General features: G+C 43.3%; 1 protein-coding gene across 1 annotated transcript in view; it reads right to left on the reverse strand.

Moving 5' to 3' along the window:
* The window catches only part of LOC147437562 (uncharacterized), an 89,913-nt gene extending 71,614 nt beyond the window's left edge, over positions 1-18,299 (reverse strand). The window contains exon 1 of the mRNA XM_086487076.1: positions 17,864-18,299. Coding sequence (XP_086343202.1) covers positions 17,864-18,206 — 343 coding nt within the window. The 5' untranslated portion in view covers positions 18,207-18,299. The remainder of the gene's footprint in view (positions 1-17,863) is intronic.
* Positions 18,300-19,820: the final 1,521 nt, after the last annotated feature.

Below are 19,820 nucleotides of genomic sequence, written 5' to 3' on the forward strand. Positions count from 1 at the left end.
AGGGGGGGAGTTCTTCCTTGACGCGTGTCTTCATGACTTGCACTTGTAGACTCCCTCTGGGATATTTTGTCCAGACCCCGGTGGTGGATGTGCTCCCACAGGTTGAATTCCCCTAGGATCTCCTCCGACTCTTTTGTCCGATATTGTGTGTGTACCATGAAACGACAGATCATATTGCAGCTTATATATACCTTCGAGACGACTCTTCTCCCGGAAGATTGCAGATATTGCGGTCTCTACATGGATGGATTGCTTATCCTGTCATCTTGTCTACTATGGTGGACGATACCTTCCCTATTGAGCCTCTTCTTTCTGCTCTTCCTCCATCTTCTACTCGAGCTTCTTTGACTTGGACCTGCTACCGGTTTCCCACCTCGGCAGTTTTCCTCTCCTCGTGGTCAAAGAGTTCCTCTTCGGGGGGAGTCCCCATGTCTTGTCTCCTGCTGCTACACTGGGTTCCTCCATCTCAGTGGTGATCATCACCGATGGGCTATTGGACGCTCATCTTAGGTTACTTCCTCATATAAATCCTCTTCAACGACTTTTTCCGTAGCTTGCCACTCCATCAGCTTCCTTGTGTGACTTGATCGGATTTGCCTTACCTTCAGTCATCATCACATTGGTGCTATACAGATTGTCATGTTGTTTGGCTGGCGTCATTATCCTCTTCTCCGAGATTCACATCTTCTCCAAATTTACCAAGCGTGTTGCATTTCTTCCTCGACAACTTCTCCGCATTTGTTGAGGGGGGGTGTTAAATTTTCTTCATCTCCAAATGCTTCGCACACTGTCTACAGGCTCCTCACTTTCACGTGCACTGGCCCTTGGTTGTGGGTTGGCCACCCGTACACCTGCTGCACAGGGATCTCAGGCACATTTAGGATCGTTTCAACACATTGCCGACTTAGACCTGTTTTGGTCACTTCACATTCCCCCATTTATATTGGAGGGTCATTTATTAGGTGAGTGATTTATTAGGCATTTGCCCTACCTGCCCCTATTCTCCTATATATAGGAGCAAGGGTGTCCTCTTTTCCACAGTCTCATCATTGTACATGATTCGCCATCTGGAGTATATTCGCTTGCCACTCTCTCTCTCTCTCTCTCTCTCTCTCTCTCTCTCTCTCTCTCTCTCTCTCTCTCTCTCTCTCTCTCTCTCTCTCTCTCTCTCTCTCTCTCTCTCTCTCTCTCTCTCTCTCACACACACACACACACACACACACACACACATGGTGTTCCATTGTCTCCATCCTCTCCCTTTCCGCTGCACACTCTGACACCAGTGTGGCCATGTGGCTAAGCTGTGAAAAACTCCAGAAAGGCCACATGTAGCAATCTGCACCGTAAACGTCCTCCGAAACAAGGAAGGCCAGACTAAGCAATGTGCACAGTAAAAGCTACTATAAGCTGCAGTTGTCACCGAGATACCGCAACCACCACTGGGTGGTGTCCTGTCAGTAGGTAGGGTAATCCAAGATGAGGGGAAAGCAAGACTCAACAGTCCGCATTGTGAAGGGCCTCTGAGAAGAGGTATGGTTAGACCAAGCTCTCTGCACCGTAATCATCATGTATGAAGAAGGGAAGTCAGACGGAGCAGTCTGCGCTGTGAATATCCTTTGAGAAGAGGAAGGCCAGACCAATCTGTCTGCGCCGTCTAGCTTGTATCTCCTGCCTCCAATCCTCTAATATCAACCAAAACAAAATCGGTGCCAACAAAGCCACCAAACCGCATGTTGGTGTGGCTCTCAATGTGAATGAGCTGAGAGTGGCCTGCTGCCCAGGTCGGGGGATGAGTCTGGGGATGAGTCTGTTGTAAGGTTATGGAGAGTGAGTGTAAGCAACTCTGGAGGTAGCAATCCAAATGATCATGAGTGTAGAAGAGCAATTGCACTATCATCCAAGCCAAGCCGCGGGTGACTCCGGATGTAGTGACAGAATGCCTCATCCCCTGCATCTCGCGGGTAAACTCTCCAAGAGAGTCCAAAGCACTTAAGTCCCACTCCAATCTGTAGAGCCAAGCAATAAACCTGTCCAAGAAGAGATCCAAGATCCTCTTCCTAAGTCCATGTAGATGCTCTTGTGTAAGCAAGTGATCTAACGTGTCGATGTTAACCACTTACGGACACCCTATCACCTTTGACGGACGCCTTATCACTTTATTTGAGTCATGGACCGGGCTTGTCGGTCCTACAGACGCGTAGGTGATCGCCAATGAGAGGCGCACCACTTATCACATTTTTACATTATTTTTGCTATGACCGGCCACTGTGGGCGGCCATGTGTGAATGGGTCAGATTCAGATAAAAGGTCTATTTTGACCTAAAATCCTCACTTTGGAGGTGCATGCTAAAGAAGTGCTCTTGCTCTACCTCTATCTTCTTCTCCATCGTGTGCTCATGAGTGTGTGTGTGTGTGTGTGTATGCTTGAGAGAAAGAAAGAAAGAAAGAAAGCTTTATTAACGTCTGCTAGAGGCCGAACTTGGCCTATGAGACAAATCAATGTACTACTGTTAGTGTCCTCTGGATATCAAAAGAGGGCAGAATGATAATAACAACGTGAAAAGAGGTAGACTAAGTACCAAGCTCCTAGTGTGATGTATTGGATGGTGGATGGAGCCCTACTGCTAAGGCTCAATATGCAACCTATATGCGTAGGGTATACAAGAATAATGCATATCTATCTAGCTCCATCCAGTACCATAGTGGGGTGTAATATCTGATACATAGGTGATGGTGGCGAGGTAAAAATTCCCTAGAGCATAATCTTTGGGTGTGTGTGGAGGTAGGCTATCCGCTCTTGGATATGACGATGATGCCTGGCCAGAATCACTAGAATCTCCCCCTGATGTGATCTAGGGGTCCTGTAACTTGGTGCTCGCGGTCTCCATCTGGCTCGGAGGTCCTCAGCCCGCTGAAGTGCAACCCCCCCCCCCCTGTGTCGAAACGGCATTAGTATAAATCTCTGGAAAAAGTCAGTGAGTTGTGACTGTCGCCCGCCACTCGTAGTGGTAAAAGGGACCTGTAGCAGAGCATCTCTATGATGTTGTATCTCGACCAAGGACTGGCCAAGTCGACGCTGATCTACTGACTCCATAATTTGACGGAGTGAAGGGAGCCCACGGAAGATGGTAGTGTATCTCTCTCTAATATCACCATATGCTCTGCACCTGCAAATGTAATGCTCCTCGCTCTCCACCTCTTCTTGGCATAACCTACATATCCTCTCGGCTCTGGGGACCCATGCTGCTCTACCTATCTCGATCTCAAGCTGATGTGATGACACTCTGAGCTGACCAATCGCCACTCTGGCACTATGGCATGTATACATCCATATATCTAGGTCTCTGAAGAAACCCATCCTCGGAGATGCTCATAAAGAAATCTCTATAGTATAGCATCTTCGTAAGCAAGGGCTCGGGAGGGGTGATCCATGTCCGCCTCATATAGCGCTACAATAGGTCCTGTCGCATAACTGTGTTCCTCTCACTATGTGAGAGCTTCAAATGTGGAGCATGGGGATCATATTGGAGAGGTGGTAAATGATCTATATCCGTGCCACAGCGCGTCAATAGCTGTATCATCTCCGCATACCATGATCCTGTGTCACCGGTCTCAGCTAACTGTCTGGATGCCTCAAAAGCTCTGCGTGATAATCTCTCCTGGTCCATATCTCGCATCCGATGGATAAAGCAGCAAACTTGAAAGAGAGCCTCTACGAGCATGGGTGCTGCAGCAAACTCTCCTCTAACAATGTCATGTGGTACAGAAGGCTTGCTACGGATCACCCGTGAGAGCATCAAAATCTGAGGTCTCTCAATCTGTGTCCAAGAGTAATCTGAGAGTCTGGGTGCCCATACTGCCGCTGCATACATCCATGCTAGTGTAACCAGAGTATCGAATAGCCACCCCTTTGTGCGGGGCTCTTGAAAGTGTGCCTAATGGCACTGTCGCTCAAGCATGGCCAAAGCAGCATATCCTCGTGTCAATCTATCTCTGGCTGCGCGGGCCATAGAAAAGCGCCCTGATGCTAGCAAATGTGATCCCTAGGTATACATAGGAGTCCACCACCTCGACCTGACCTCCTGTGAGAGTGAGTCATCCGTCGTCGAACCTATCCAGATGTATGAAATATCATAGCCATGGGTCCACGGTCCGGGCCCAGCATTGCGGCGGCATCGACGGTGGCGAGGCGGTTGAGCGCACTGGCGGTGGCTCCCTCTTCTTTGCGGCACAGAATCCTTCATGACGGCAAGCGTAGACAGGTGAGTGACACACCATTGGCCCCTTTGAGCTTAGAACTTACTAGGATAGTCTGGTTGTGTACTTGCAGCCATTCGTGGCTCGCACACAGTGTTCGGAAAATCCCCAGCTTTGACACGTGCAGTAGGAGCGCACATTTTTGCCGCCGCTGCCGGGGAATGCTCTGCACCAAGCTCGAGGAGCACTCTCTGCTGCCTCATGAAGCCATTCATTTCTGTCCTTTTCGGTTTTCTTTTAGTTTTGATTAGATTTGTTAGTGCTGCAATGTGCAGCTTTGTACAGGTTTTGTTAGATCTGTTTAAGCTCTATAATGTGCAGGTTTGAGCATGTCTGTTAGTGTTCGTAGCTCTATAATGTGCAGGTTTTTGCAGTGGGCAGTGTTGAGCAGGTTGTTAGTTTTGTTAGTGTTGCAGTGTGCAGTGTTAATTAGTTCTGCTAAGTATAAAGCGCTTAGCTGTAGCTAGTTCTGACAGAGCGCGACGTCCACGCAGCACAACCTTATCCACAAAAAGTTTTTTGAAAGAAAAAAAAAATTAAATAATAATAATAATAATAAAACGCACGAAAAATTTGAAATCAAAAAGAAAAGGAAAAAAAGAAAAAGCTTATATTAAAAGAAGGGATCGGGATCGCGATCATTTCCCAAGCCCAAGCCGAGGCCTCGATCCTTAGTCGTATGATATAGTATAGAGTTTAGACACTACTATATATATATATATATATATATATATATATATATATATATATATATATATATATATATATATATATATATAGACTACCCCCGCAAAAGGAAGGGAGGGCATGTGGAGCAAGTCCTTCAAGTCCTCCACCCTTTCCTTCACACTTACACTCTTGGACTTACTAATTTTAGTCTTCTTTCCGACTAGAAAAAGATTGTTCTTAGGATTTCGAGGGCCTTAAGTAACCGAATCGGGGGCTGTAAAGCACGGCACATCCCTCTAACCAAGACACTTATTTTGAGCTATCACACGCCATATTCCATGGCTTGGTAAAAAAAAGGACAAAAAAAAAAAAGTAAATTTGAGTTACAAAACACCCAAAAAACTAGGTGAGCGGCCTCACGGGTACTCACCAACACTTCTAGGGTGTTGAGGTCACATGCACCTACGCTCTGGTTATAGAGAGTGTCTCCGTTTACGCGGGCACCTATTATTCCTCTACATTAGGCTCTAGGCCCTCAGCGGGAACCCAAAGTAGTACCACTTTGGACCCACATATTGCATCTAGTGACTCTTCCTCTGACTACGACGTCATGGAAGGTTACTCGACACCCAATCCCGATAGTTCAAGCCAAAACATGCATGCCATGGGTCCAGGGTCCGAGCCAAGCATGTTTAGCCGCTTGAAAAAGACTTTTAGTAGAGCCACTCGCTCCGAACATGGAGCTAGCGATGTAAATGAAGAGGGTGGAGAAGTAGATTCACCATTCATGACCACTATAGACCCCATGCTTCTGGAGAGTGTGCATGTGAATATTCCATTCACTGACTCTTCAGAGCTATTCCCCTCCGAGGTTATATTACCTAATGGTACAAGCCTTGCCGAAGTGCAAGAGGTTGAGCGATATATCCTTGTAGCTAGGAAAAAGGGAATCGAAAGTTTATGCAAGGCAGAGCAACGAAGAGAGCTAAAGGCGAAGGTCCCTATGTCAACATCCATGCTAGTCGAGCAAACGAGTGCTCCTGAATTAGTAACCACTAACCATAGAGAGCCACATTGCATCTAGTTCAATGAACACCCATAGCACCTCAATCCTAAATGGAGTGTTTCTAAATGAAAATTGGGAGTATGAACTACAAACGGAGACTTTAACCGACCTATACACAGGTCACACCTATCACGTGGGTTGATTAGATGTTCTACAATCCACATCCGGTGCTACTAGCGTAGAGCAGCAACAACAAAGAGTTTGTGATATCATCCATAGGATTATTGAGCTAGAGAGGCAGAACAAAGGGATCCACATGCCTTCAACGGGTCTCATGAGATTTTTGGATACAGAGAAGGCTAAGCAACCAACTTTATCACAAATGGAGACTCCCTCCGTAAGCCCGATGGACCCTCCATATGTTGTTTCGCCAGGGGTCTCAGTACAATCTGAGCCCACAAATGATAGCTTTACCTTTCCAAGTTTAGCTCATCTTTCTCTTGATGACACCACGGCTACCATGCCTACCCCAGTGATGGGCATGACAAAAAACACGCCATGGACCTCATTTGTTGGTAAAGCACCGCTACATGGTGGCCCAATGCCTACAACAGTACCTACAAGTGTGTATCAAGCATATGCACCTATGAGCCCTCATACTCATGTAGCTCCTACCCCTCCCATAGTTTCAACAACTTATGCTCCATGACGACAACATCCAAGCCCTTATTTCAATGAGACCATACCAGCGTTTGCTATGCCTAGGGCCACACATATGAAGTTTGGGCCACCACATGGCACAACATCATACCCAGCTTGGGACCTGAGGATCACTCGTATGCCTAACCCGATGCCAACCCCCATTTCACATGCAGTCCCGAGAGCGCCTGTCCCCACTATAGCTGCTCACTTGGGTGACTTGGCAACATTTGCTCAAGCTATTGGCCGATCTATTGTTGAAATATGCGTGGCACTCCTCATAGAGAGCCTAGAAGCAAGGCAGTACAAATAGCAAGCTCACATAAAAATTTAGTGGAGACGAGGATATGAGAAAGCATATCGAGGTATTTGAACAAGTATGCGATTCCCTGGGTGAACACAATGACCTGCATAAGAGTAATGCTTTAAGCCTGACCTTGAGTGAAAAGGCTAGGGATTGGTATAGAACCCTAGGGTGGAAGAGAAAAGGATTTACCCTACTCTTAGGAGACTATTCTTGAAAGAGTACATACGAGAGGGAGTGCTTTGAGGTGTAGCCTCTCAGCTCCAAAAAGCCCAACGTGAGGAAGGTGAACCAATATCCTAGCTTTTTCTCCCCTGTACTTCCCCATATTAAATGATCAGTTTAACATGAGAAAATAATTTAGAAGAATTAGATATTAGTTATTATGACATTACCTCTCTCTTGAAATCATAGTCGTCCTCGACTATGGGGTAGAGAAGATAAAGCCTATTCATTAGTCCTTTTTTCTAGCGGGTAGAGAATCCCTATCTTACCCTACGACATTGTTCTAGAATGGATGACTAATCCATTGGCGCTTGAGAGCCTAAGGCTGCCGCAAGCATGTCTGCACATTGGTCCTATCAATCTTCCATAGTAGAGTGACAAGCTCTACTTGGTGTTTGGAAGACGTCATCTCCACAAACTTGATTCTAAGCATGCATACTCGATGAGAGAGTTTATTAGTCGCTAAAAGAATTTGGACTCTCGTTGTAATCCAAATGAGCGTTTTAATAATAACCAATTGCTCGATAGATTCATTAGGGGACTACGACATGAGGATATTTATAATGGCCTAGTCATTAGAAGTATCACCACTTGAGAAGCAGTCAACACCAATGCAATCCAATTGGAGGAAAATTTAATGATTCAAGGAGAAAGAGTGTCTATTGAGCCTAAATCTACTAGCTCGCCAGCATCGGGGCATGAGCCAATGACCATAAAACCCCTTGTCAAGGAGCAAAAGCTATCTGAGATGACTTTGGCAGATCTCACCAAGGCCATTCAAGAAAGTCTTAGAGACAATCGTACTCCACAAAACAATCATATGTATCCCAAAAGGGAGCAACAATGGTACTTAGTTTGCTTTGGCCCACATGATACCAGTGAATGCCCTACGTTTATAGTAAAATTTGATGGGAATTGCAATTCATGTGGAAGGTATGGTCACTCAAGCCAATAATTGCATAGTATTTAAACGCGCAATGGCCAATAGACCAACCTTAGCATGGACGGACACACCTTGAGTCCCTGCATTGATGCCGGACCCACCTCTTGAACAACCGTCACAACACATGGTCCCTAGGGCCCAAAATGTTGTTCAAATAACACCATTACCACCTTCTGTGTTAGGACCGCAACCCCCACATCCGAGAGTCACTTCTGTGAATCAAGTGGGTTGTGAGTCATCTATTGCTTATGTGGATTGCGAGGATGAGTTAGACCTTAATATTGCCTATGGGGTTGATGCACTTGAAGAAAGTCCACAATACTACATGGAGGACTATTGAGGACAAGTCAAACATGTCTATCAAGTAGCTGCTCTTGCGGCAAGAGGCCAAAATATCAATTTCACTGCCAAGAGACCACCTCTTCAATGCTACAAGTATGGGGGTCCACATCGTGTAGCCGAGTGTCCTATTAGACTACAAAAGAATGCCACACTAATGCAAACCAATCAAGCGAGTACAACTACAATGCCAATACTCATGTATAATCGATGTGGCATAGAATCAAATTGTCCTAATAATCCAAATGCGCTAAAGATCACGCCATTGAACTTAATTGAGGTTACCAAGGAGCCATCACAAAGTACAACTGTGGTACCAGTGAATGTACTCACACGATCAATGCTCCAAAACCAAAATTATATTATTGAAGAAAGAGACACAGCATCAATTGCCCAATGTCAGAAGAAGAAGAAAACACAAAGGAAGAGATCGCAAAAAGCAGCGAAGTCAGATTCCAATTCAAAGACCAACATAGGGACTGGTGACGACCCCGTGTATATGAACGACGCTAAAGAGGATTCTGATTCGAATGAGACCATGGAGACTAAAACGGTCACTAGAAAAGAAAGAAACAAGGAAGATCATCATGAGCCACAATGGCCAAGACCCAAGGAACCCAAGAAGAAGATAGGAACTTACCCAAACCCTATAGAGGAGATCGAGCGAGTCAAGCAATTAATGAGTTTGGTAGAAGAGACACAAAGGGATCTAGAGCCGGCACCTAGGCAGATCCAAATTACGGACACAGTGTTCCTTACGCGAAATCAACCTCACAAAGACCATAGACCACTAGTAATACCTAGTGTCATCCAAGAAGAAAGTGACTTTAAGTCATTGGGAAGTGGACGTACTCCCTTCTTGTTGGAGAGAATGTTTACAGAGGGATTACATGACCCTATCAAAGATATGGAGATCCCATCTTCCCCATGTCAAGGGACTGAAGCCCAAAAAGTGCCGTTAAATATTGCCAAATGGATGGATTTCATGGCTTCAAGAGTTAGAACCACCATCATGTCTAAATTATATGGAGACCCCGAGCTATTCTTAGCTCTACGAGCTTTTCTCAATGGAGAACTGAAAGTAGGGCTACCACAATTTGCATAAATGGATGGAGCTAGGGAGGTGCCAATAGAGGAGGAACACTTAGATCCACAACATAACCTAGATGAGAACTCTGTTGTTGAAATACCTGTTAACAAGTTGGGACAATACTTTGAAGGCAATGAATCCAATGCGACCATACCTTGATGGTGGCGCTGAGGTTAGCATTGTAACTAAAATTGTTGCGAATCTATGGGAAGACCTCACCTTGGGACTACAAACATAGTGGTAAATATGGCCAATGGGATTATTGTTAAACCTATTGGGATAATAGAAGATCTCAAGATCAAGGTCCTTGGACACAAAATAAGGCATACCTTCATTGTTATGGATTTTTCCAAGCACACTATGTCATCTGAAATGATCTTAGGACGTCCTTTCATAAGGGAAGCAAAAATAGTGCATGACTGGTGTAAAAACCATGTCTACTTGCAGTTCCAAGACTCTGCCATTCGAGTTGATCTTGTAACTGGTCGAGCACATCCTCTAGGAAACAGATTTATAATTGATCATAGATCTGACACCACAATTCACTCGGCCCCATTGTAGTATTGTTACACGTGTAAAGGGGAAGATTCCCCTTATATGGATGTTCTATGTGGGATGACTGAGTCTGACAATGTGGATTGGGTCCACCTAGCAACAACCATAGGCACTTGGGGAAATAGGGGGACGACCTGGGTAACACCTGAGGGGGATGAAATGCCACAACTCGTACCTTTAAATATGATAGGAGCAATGCATATAGCTCGCGGGGACCTATAAGGTGAAGGCTTGATTGACATTGAAACCAGTAGCGTCTCAAAAGACTATAGCGCAAATGATTCGGATTCTGGATTATCAGTTGAAACCGACTCTGAGGACGAAGAATTTGAATTGAATATTGGCGCAAATATGGAAACGAACCATACGGAGCCCAATAGTGGTACCCTAGATGACAATCTATCCTAGAGAGGAGAAGACACAAGTAGCGATTCATCTAGCGACTCTGCACTAGAGATCGTCCATAATCGAAAATTGGACAAGAGGAGTTAGCAATATAAGAGACGACGATATCGAGCAAATGTGCGTGCTAGGATAAATGAAAAGAAATCTACCGCACAATTGCTTAATTATATGGGGGCATGTGATGCTCATTGAAAGTTGGTAAATAATTGGGGTGAATACCTTCAAAATGTCATGTGGTGCAGTCCACAACCCATTGACATTGCACAGCTAGAAGCTACAGAGAAGCCAAAGTTGAGCTGTATTGTACGGAGACGACAAAATCAAGAGCTAGCTCAACAACAAAAGGAAGCGGAAGAGAAATCAGAGTCCACAGAACAAAAAAGACCCCACAAATTTACATCCTGCTCCTGAGCATTTCAAATCCTGCACCACGGAGGAGCGTAAGGTTGTGTATACAAGGCCCAGAGAACACCTATCGATGGAAGTAATAGAGTTTATGATGGTCCAACGATAGTAAAGAAAACAGAGTTAGCAAACCCAGGTGAGGAGTCCAAACCTGTTTTCATTGCCCAAGATCTGACAAAGACCAAGAAATATGTACTTAAGGAGCTCCTCAAGGAATTCAAGGATATATTTACTTGGATATATCATGATATGAAAGGTGTTCCACCTTCCGTAGTGCAACACACAATTCCCATGAATAGCATGGCTAAACCAATCCAGCAAAGACCCTACCCAATGAATACTGAGTATGCAAAGTTCGTTCAAGAAGAGATTGAAAAGTTTGTCAAATGTGGATTCATATACCCTATTGAGCACTCGAAATGGGTGTCTCCAATAGTTATTATGTCAAAAAAGAATGGGAAACTCAAAGTGTGTGTGGATCTCAAGAAGGTCAATGCCGCCACTAGGAGAGACCATTACCCCTTGCCATATTCGGAACATATGCTTGAAAGAGTTGCAGGGATGGAAGCTTATAGCGTTTTAGATGGGTACTCTGGCTACAATCAAATCACAATTGCGTTAGAAGACCAAGCTAAAACTGCTTTTATAACCGAATTTGGAGTGATCCCATGTCGTGTTATGGCTTTTGTCTTAACCAATGCCCCTGCTACCTTCCAAAGATTAATAAACACTACTTTTGAGAGAATATTTGAGGGAGTTTTGCGAAGCTTTCTTAGATGACCTTTGTGTTTATTCTTCTTGAAAAGAACATCTATCATGTTTACGAAAAGTGTTTGAAAAGTGCAGATTGTATTGCATCTCATTAAATCCTTTCAAATGCTAATTTTGGGTTACCATGAAATCATTTTAGGGCATATAGTGTCCAAAAATGGGATTTCCATAGATGAGAGCAAAATTAAAGCCATTTCCAATTTGCCACCACTTACAAATTATAAAGGAGTTCAAAGGTTCATGGACCATGTTCGTTATTACTGGCGGTTTATTTTTAAACTTTACCGAGATAGCTCGCCCATTGTAAAAGCTTCTTATTGAGTTCCACTGGACCGCGGAGTGTGACCATGCTTATGAGTTATTAAAAAAGGCCTTAACAAGTGCTCTCATCCTACGAGTGCTCGATTGGAATGTAATTTTCCATGTGTATATTAATGCATCAAAATTTGCTATTGGGTGTATTCTAGCTCAACCAGGAGAACATAAATTGGACTATACCATTAGCTTTGCAAGTCGTCAATTAAATGATGCTCAGAGGAACTACACCACTATAGAGCGGGCTATGATTACGCAGTAAAGAAATTTCGCTACTACCTTCTTGCCAACAAGTTTGTTTTCTATGTCGATCATCAAGCGTTGATGTATCTAGTGAATAAACCTTGTTCCACAGGAAGAATTACACAATGGTTATTAATTCTTCTTGAGTTTGATTTTACCGTTGTGGTGAGACCCGGGAAAAGACATGTCATGGCGAATCATTTGTCTCACATACCCAATGGAGAAGCCCCTACTGGAATCGATGATGAATTGTCCGGTACTTCCCTGTTCCTAGTCGAGACCATGCTTAAATAGAGTGAGAAGATTGTGAACTTTTTAGTTAATGGTTTTGCACCCAAAGAGCTTCGTAAAGATATAGCTCGAAAACTATTAAAGGAATGTGAACCTTATTCTCTAATTGCAGGAACTCTCTACAAGCTAGGGAAGGACAATATTCTTAGACGTGCTCATGAGGATGAGTATTATACATACTGCAAGAAGTCTACATGGGTGTAGCCGGAGGACACTTTTCAGGGGAACTAACTGCTAGAAAGGTATTGCAATCAGGCTATTGGTGGCCTACCTTATTCAAGGATGCATCACTTTTTGCAAAAGGATTTCATGAATGCCAACGTTACAAGATCACACAACGAAAGGATAAGATGCCCTTACATCCTATTAAAGTGACTCAACCGTTTGAAAAATGGTGTTTAGACTTTGTAGGCCCAATTAGTCCGACAGCTCGTAACACTCAATCTCGATATATTATTGTTACCACTGACTATGTGACAAAGTGGGCAAAAGCCAAGGCGACACGCAAGGCTGATGCAAGGTCAACTGATAAGTTTCTCTTCGAGAACATTATTACACGATTTGGTTGTCCCCTTAAAATTGTGAGTGACAATGGTACTCATTTTATAAATGGAATGATAAAGGAACTCACGACAAACTTCATGATAGCCCACCATAAGTCTACACCTTATTATCCATAAGCAAATGCCTAAGCTGAGAACACTAACAAGACTTTAATTTATATCTTAACCAAAACAGTGGAAGCTCAACGCACAGATAGGAATTTGAAGTTGACATCATCTCTATGGGCTTATCGTACTTCTTACAAAGTGGCTATTAATTGTACACCACTCAAGATGGTATATGGCCAAGAAGCAATTATGCCATGGGAGTTTGTAATTCCTAGTCTGCGGGTAGCTTCACAAGAAGGTTGGGAAGGTATCCCTTTAGTTGAGCGTTTATATATCCTTGAGAGGTTAGATGAAGAAAGACAATTGGTTGTGCAAAATGCACTTGTGGAGAAAGATAGGAGAAAGAAATGGTTTGACCGTCATTTAAAGAACAAGGATATCAAGGTTGGGAATAAAGTTCTTATGTATGGAGTGCGTAACGAGAAGAAAAAGTTAAAATATGCGAGAAAAGGACTATATAAAGTATGCGATATCACCCCACAAGATACCATTCGTGTGGAAACTCTTGATGGAGTTGAAACCATTGGATTCCTCAATGGGAGTAAATTTAAGAGATACTATGATCCTTTAAGCCAAGAGAAGCTACGTACCATCCATTAAAAAAGGTAGCCAAGGCACAAGCAGAATTGAAAAAGATACAAGCTCAAGCTCAGGCTAAGGAGCGACAGCAACGTATTAGACGCCAATGAGAGGCCAACCTTGAAGTTACACATGTATTTTAAGTTAAAACAGAGGATGATTGGTTTGACTCTGACACACCTCTATGATACCCTATTGAGTTAAACAGCACCTATGAGAAAGAAGTACTATATAACGTCTTATTGCACGGTACTAAATATAATCTGCTATCATATGGAGTGTGGTGTCAGTTAGGAAAGCCATCTCTATCTGAGAGTATCATCCAAGTCAAGGGTATCAACAGGAAAAAAGCTACTGTTTTTGGAATCTGACACACTTCTGTCAGTTATGACAACGGGGTCGTAGCTAAAGACTTTTCAATCATGCCTGCTAGAACTATGGAAGGCAATATAAACCTAGGACACAAGTGGATGTTATCGACCAAATGCACTATTGATTGGGGACTGGAGTGTCACAACACAGAAACCAACTCTTAGTCTTGCAACTGAAGCGATAGTCCCTAAGATATCACCTCCTAAGGAAATACAACCCAAAACATTGCATATCCAAGAGGTTAAACCATCTGTACCTATAGCCCAACCCTCTAGAGCTTCAACTTCTGTAGCTGAAACAAAGCATGAGACACACAAACTCATCGTAATATAACAAAGAAAACATACAAATGGGTCCCTAAAGCTTCTTTAGCGACCATTTTTGACATAAAAAACAAAAGCCTTGTAAAAGATGCCCCACTCGCTCCAAGAAATGGAAGTTGGATTCTTAAACGACTCTTGGAAGCCCAAGGCTACTATGAAGGGAATGATCAAATCTGGGTGCCTAAACGTAAATTGTGTTCTTACCTGTCACCTATAGACCCATGTTAGTCAAATCTTGTAACGATAAAGCCGATTGAAGACCGTGGGAATGGAAAGATCACAGAATACTATATACTTGATGCGGAGCTAGTTTGGGTACCCAAGCAAGAACGACTTGTATCGCTCGGCTTAAACATAGAAAAAACAAATGAAGCTTCTTGCTCTTCATGTATTTCTTCTACAGAAACACAAACTTCTTCACAACTTCCACCTACCACCAAAAAATGTACAAAAAAACAAGGAAAGAATAGCACCTCCCATTGTAAATTCATCACCTAAAACAACGTTTCAAGTAAAATCATGGGAGAGTACCTTACCACCCTTACATGGCATCACTCGACAAATACATGGCAACTGTCAAAACTTTGTTGTTACTATTTTTCTTATTAGTAGTAGCAAAATAAGCGTACTGAAAGTCAAGTTTTCACTAACGTGATTGGAGTCGTCGTCTCTACCTAGTCTACATGATTTTTTGCTGACCTCCTTGAGTGGGTCTCTCTTCGAGGATAGCACTTGCAAGACCAAGCCTTGCATGCGTTGATCTCGTTGTGTCTCACGCTACAGAACGCGAAAATTCTTCCAGAAAATAGATCTGAGAGAGGTTCTCTAGGATCTTTCTCGAGTGATGATACCGAGCACTGCCATAGAGCTCTAATACCAATGTAATGTGTAGCAGAAGTGATTGATGGGACCTTGCTATAGGTGCTTGGTTCTGCAAGGCTAAGGACTAGAATGCAAAAACGGTGGTGGATTTAATGGGATTTGCAAGTGCTTACGAGGCTATGGGCTAAAATCTGAAAGCGCTCGGCTGATCTAAGGAGTTTATCTGAAAACGCTGGTGTGATTGGCACATCTGCGGCGATACGGCAAGGATATGGCTGAAAACTATTGATGCTAGGGCTGATCTAGCACTGTGAGCTGAATCTGGTATGGTGGGTTGATGCTAGGCAAAAATGCAAGGGAACTGTGGATGTTGATGAAAAACGCCATGGATGTTGAGGTACTGCAGGTACTTGGTGCTTGTACTGAGGGTACTAACTTATGCTTGAGAAGTCACTTATATATGTGATTAAATTTGGGCAATGCCAATAAAAATCCCACAATCCAAATGTCACTTATTAGAAACTCACGTATAAGAGGTGCTTCACATGCAGAGGCTGGGTACTAATACAACTGTATGGGAACATTCCCCACTGCCTACACGTAACAGACACTGGCTATGCTCATGTGCAATCATAGGGTATGCAACTAATCTAAAGTGCCTGGACATGCAAGTCCTGCGTATAGGCTCACAAGGGTGCGAGAACACTTCCTAGGGTGTCCTAAACCCAAGAAATAGGAATTAGCTTGTCTACATGCACATAGGGTTAGTTGTGTACGTGACAAATAGAGTGTTGATGGGAGCTCACTTGACACTTTGGTTCATCTAGAGAGCTCGATGCTTCCGCATCTTTGAGGCTCGACCCGTCCCACATGCGGAAATTGTACATGACATTTGGCTGGAGCTGATCCATACACTCAAAGGACAATTTGAGAGGCTTCGGTGCAACTCCGGCCGCATGTGGGAGCGCCGCAAGGCCTTCTTGCGTCTCTGGCAGCAAGGACCCTTCTTCACCATGGTTCATGGGGCACCTAGATGGCACTCCCAACCACCAATGTGGTTGTTTCCTCCTCCCATACCCTGATTCAGTTGCAATTGTACATATCTTATCTGTTCATTGGGAGAGTCTCCCCCACATTTTGATGAAGCCCTCTCTCATAGGAGCAATTTGTAGCCCATTGGGCAGTTTTCTTAACTAATGGAAGATCCTTTTCTTATGAAATTTTTTAAAAAAAAGATATGGAGCCCTATCAATGCATAATAGGATGGAACACCCTAGCTCTCGGTGTCTATTGGTCCAGGAGGAGCAGTTTATACTCCCATTTATTACAATAGTTTCATCTACACTCAGGCTTTGGCTAGTACATTTATCTGAGGGGTTTGCCAAAGGGAAATAGAACATTGATAAGAGATAGGGCCAAGTACTTCAAAGATAGAAGTAGACCGTGAAGCATTGAAGTCACAAAGACACTTCAATCAAAAGTGTCACTACCGAAGAAAATTAATCACAAAGGAGAATCTTTGACGGGGAGCAAAGCCATTAGCCTCTGTCCATTTGGAGATGAGACCTCAATTTTCTCCAAAGAAATTGGAGGTTGAGACAATGCTTTGTTTGGGAATCAAAAATTTATGGATTTGGCAGGGGATAATTCCCAAGTTCAGGTTCCTATGGACTTGGAGCATGATTGGAACATTGGCAGTGGTGCTACAGCCTACCAAGCACATGACTTCTTCTTGCAGAGCAACATGTGTTGCCAATAATAGGAAATTGAGATTGTTTTGTCAATCCCTTCATAGAAAATAAAGAAGCATGGTGCACTCCCTATGCTCTAGATGTGGTTGTTCAACAGAGTTGTGTAATTTGTGTGGTGCAATTCGAATTTCTGATAATAATGCTAAAAATTATAACTCTTTTGACACTACAAACTTGTTGTCAACAAAATTGAGAATAACTCAAAAACAAGGCAACAAAGGAGTCCTGAAAGCATCAAGGTTTACAAGCCTTTACATTATCAGAAGGCATTTGATAGCCCAGAAGAAAGCAATGGCTATCAAGACAATGAGTGGGAGGAAAACAGGGCAGAGGAAAATTCTCAACCTGCTTTACATATCTAGTTTGTAAGATGATGAGAGGTGAGCAGCCAGAATGTTACTCTTCTCTCTGAATTATGTCCCTTGCTACACTCTTATTCCATACATATAATTTAGATTTGTATATGCACCTTCTAAAATCCACACCTTAAGGGCTTCAGTGTAGATAAAAAAGAGCGTGCGTGATAGCATTTATGTGACGTGCAGAATCACACGTGCAATGCAAATATATGCTAAAGGCATACACATGCACGTGAAAATGTACATCAAAGCTAATTGCATAAACACATATAATACAGCACAGGCCCACACATTATGCATCAGTCTATGCTCAATGCCCATCCCTATTGAAATAACCCTCTTCAGTAAGGGACAATTTCCCTACAAATCAGCTGAGCAAACTTAAAGCAAGTGCTGCTTGCATGAAGCGGAGATTTCGATATTGCAAAACTTACAATGCTATGACTACAGGGTCATCAGATAAAAGTACCTGTATGTGGAGCCATGGCAGCAGGAACCGGGTCAACTATAGGTGGAGAAGGCTGCGGGCGAGAAGCAGCAGATTTGAAGTGTTTGAGCCAAGCAAGGGTGGAGCAAAGAAGGGCGAGGGATTTTCCTGTACCAGTAGGGGACTCCAGCAGGGCATGGCAGCGCCCACCATCGCTATTATTACTTGCAAGGACATCCCTGTGCGATCTTTCTAACGTTGCCACAACCTTGCCCATAAAGGCCAGCTGCGAGCCGTAGGCCTTGCAAGGAAATTCCACGCTTATCCCTCCAATTCTGTATATTCTCTGCACGTTAAAAGCACTCTCTTCCTTCTCCCCTGCCATAGCTCTCTGTGTCTCTGTCCCTGCTGTTGCTGGAATTGTTCGCACCAATGCCTTCTTCAAAGCTTGGAGGCCTGTCCACACTCGTCCGCCTCTGATGGGTGTCCAGTGCCGTTTACAACTGCAATAACAGAAACATTGGCTCACAGGCACCCACACAAAAAATGCTATTGGATGACACAAGCAACACTAAAGCTGAAACTAAATGCAAGATGTGCTTGTCCAAAAGACACAAAAATTGCCTATTATCTATGCGGCACGAACTGAAGACATGAACTTGACTTAGTTTCAGTGGGAAGAGCTTGATGAGTTATGCAGGTCTACCTGAAGACATGAACTTGACTTAGTTTCAGTGGGAAGAGCTTGATGAGTTATGCAGGTCTACCATTAGATTGCACCTTGCCGAGTCGATATACTTTTCATTGTTAGAATGTGATACTCCCTATTCTTTATGGCAAAGTTATGCAACACTTATGAAAAAGATACGGCTAGTAATAAGGTTTTCATGATACGAAAACTCTTTAAACTTCGCATGAAGGAGTTAGCCAGTGTTGCGAGTCATATCAATGACTTTGACTCTTTGTTTGCCCAGATTCGTGCACAACGAATTAACATTGACGATGGGATAAAAGAAATCTTCTTGCTTTGTTCGCTAACACCATCATGGGATATCTTTTGTACAATTGTCAATAATTTTGCTCATAATGATACACTAGTGTACAATGATGTCACTAGTTCTCTTTTGTCAAAGGAAATGCGTCAAAAAACTATGAGTAGCTCGCATCATGGTGAAGCTCATTATGTGCAAAAGGATGATAAACAGTGTAAAGGTCGTTCTTGGCACCGTGAATCCAAGAAAGAGGGCAATAGAGATGCGTCAAAAAGTATATCAAAGTCTCGTGGTCGCCGCAATATACAATGTCATTATTGTGATAAGTATGGTCACATAAAGAAAGGTTGTCATGCTTGGAAGCGTGAAAAGGGCAATGGCAAATGCAAAGGCAAGGATCATGATGTGAAAAACAAAAGGCCAACGAGTTCTGTTAAGATTGAAAAATTGAACATAGTTCAAGATGATAGTGATGCGCAAGACATTAATATGTTGACTGAACATTCAGATGTATTTTATGATGCACAAGAAACTTTGACTTTACAAAGTTCTATGCCAGCTGAACTACTTGTTAGTGGTGAAGTGTCCCACACATGGGTTCTTGATTTGGGCCCTTCGTTGCATGTCACACCTTATATAGATTGGTTTACTATATACGAAGGGCTCTATTACACTAGGTGACAGTTACTCTTGTGACATTGTGGGCATAGGTGATATTGCCATGGTGATGGCTAATGGCGTGAATTTTATAATCCACAATGTGCGTCATGTTCCAGCCCTGACACGCAGTTTGATTCAGTTGGGTGTCTTGATGACTTGGGTTACAAAGTCACTTTTCACCAGCAGTCTTGGCGCATTGCTAAAGGTCATCTTGTTATAGCCCATGGTTCAAAAGTTGGTTCATTATATCCTCTTTATGTATCTGGCAAAAACAGTGTTCTTTATGCATCTGAGCTGCCAACCATTGCTTTGTGGCATAGCCGGTTAGGTCACATGTCAAAGAAGAG

Source organism: Adiantum capillus-veneris, chromosome 17 (assembly GCF_014529385.1).
Source record: "Adiantum capillus-veneris isolate H3 chromosome 17, ASM1452938v2, whole genome shotgun sequence".
In the NCBI taxonomy this organism is placed as follows: domain Eukaryota; kingdom Viridiplantae; phylum Streptophyta; class Polypodiopsida; order Polypodiales; family Pteridaceae; genus Adiantum; species Adiantum capillus-veneris.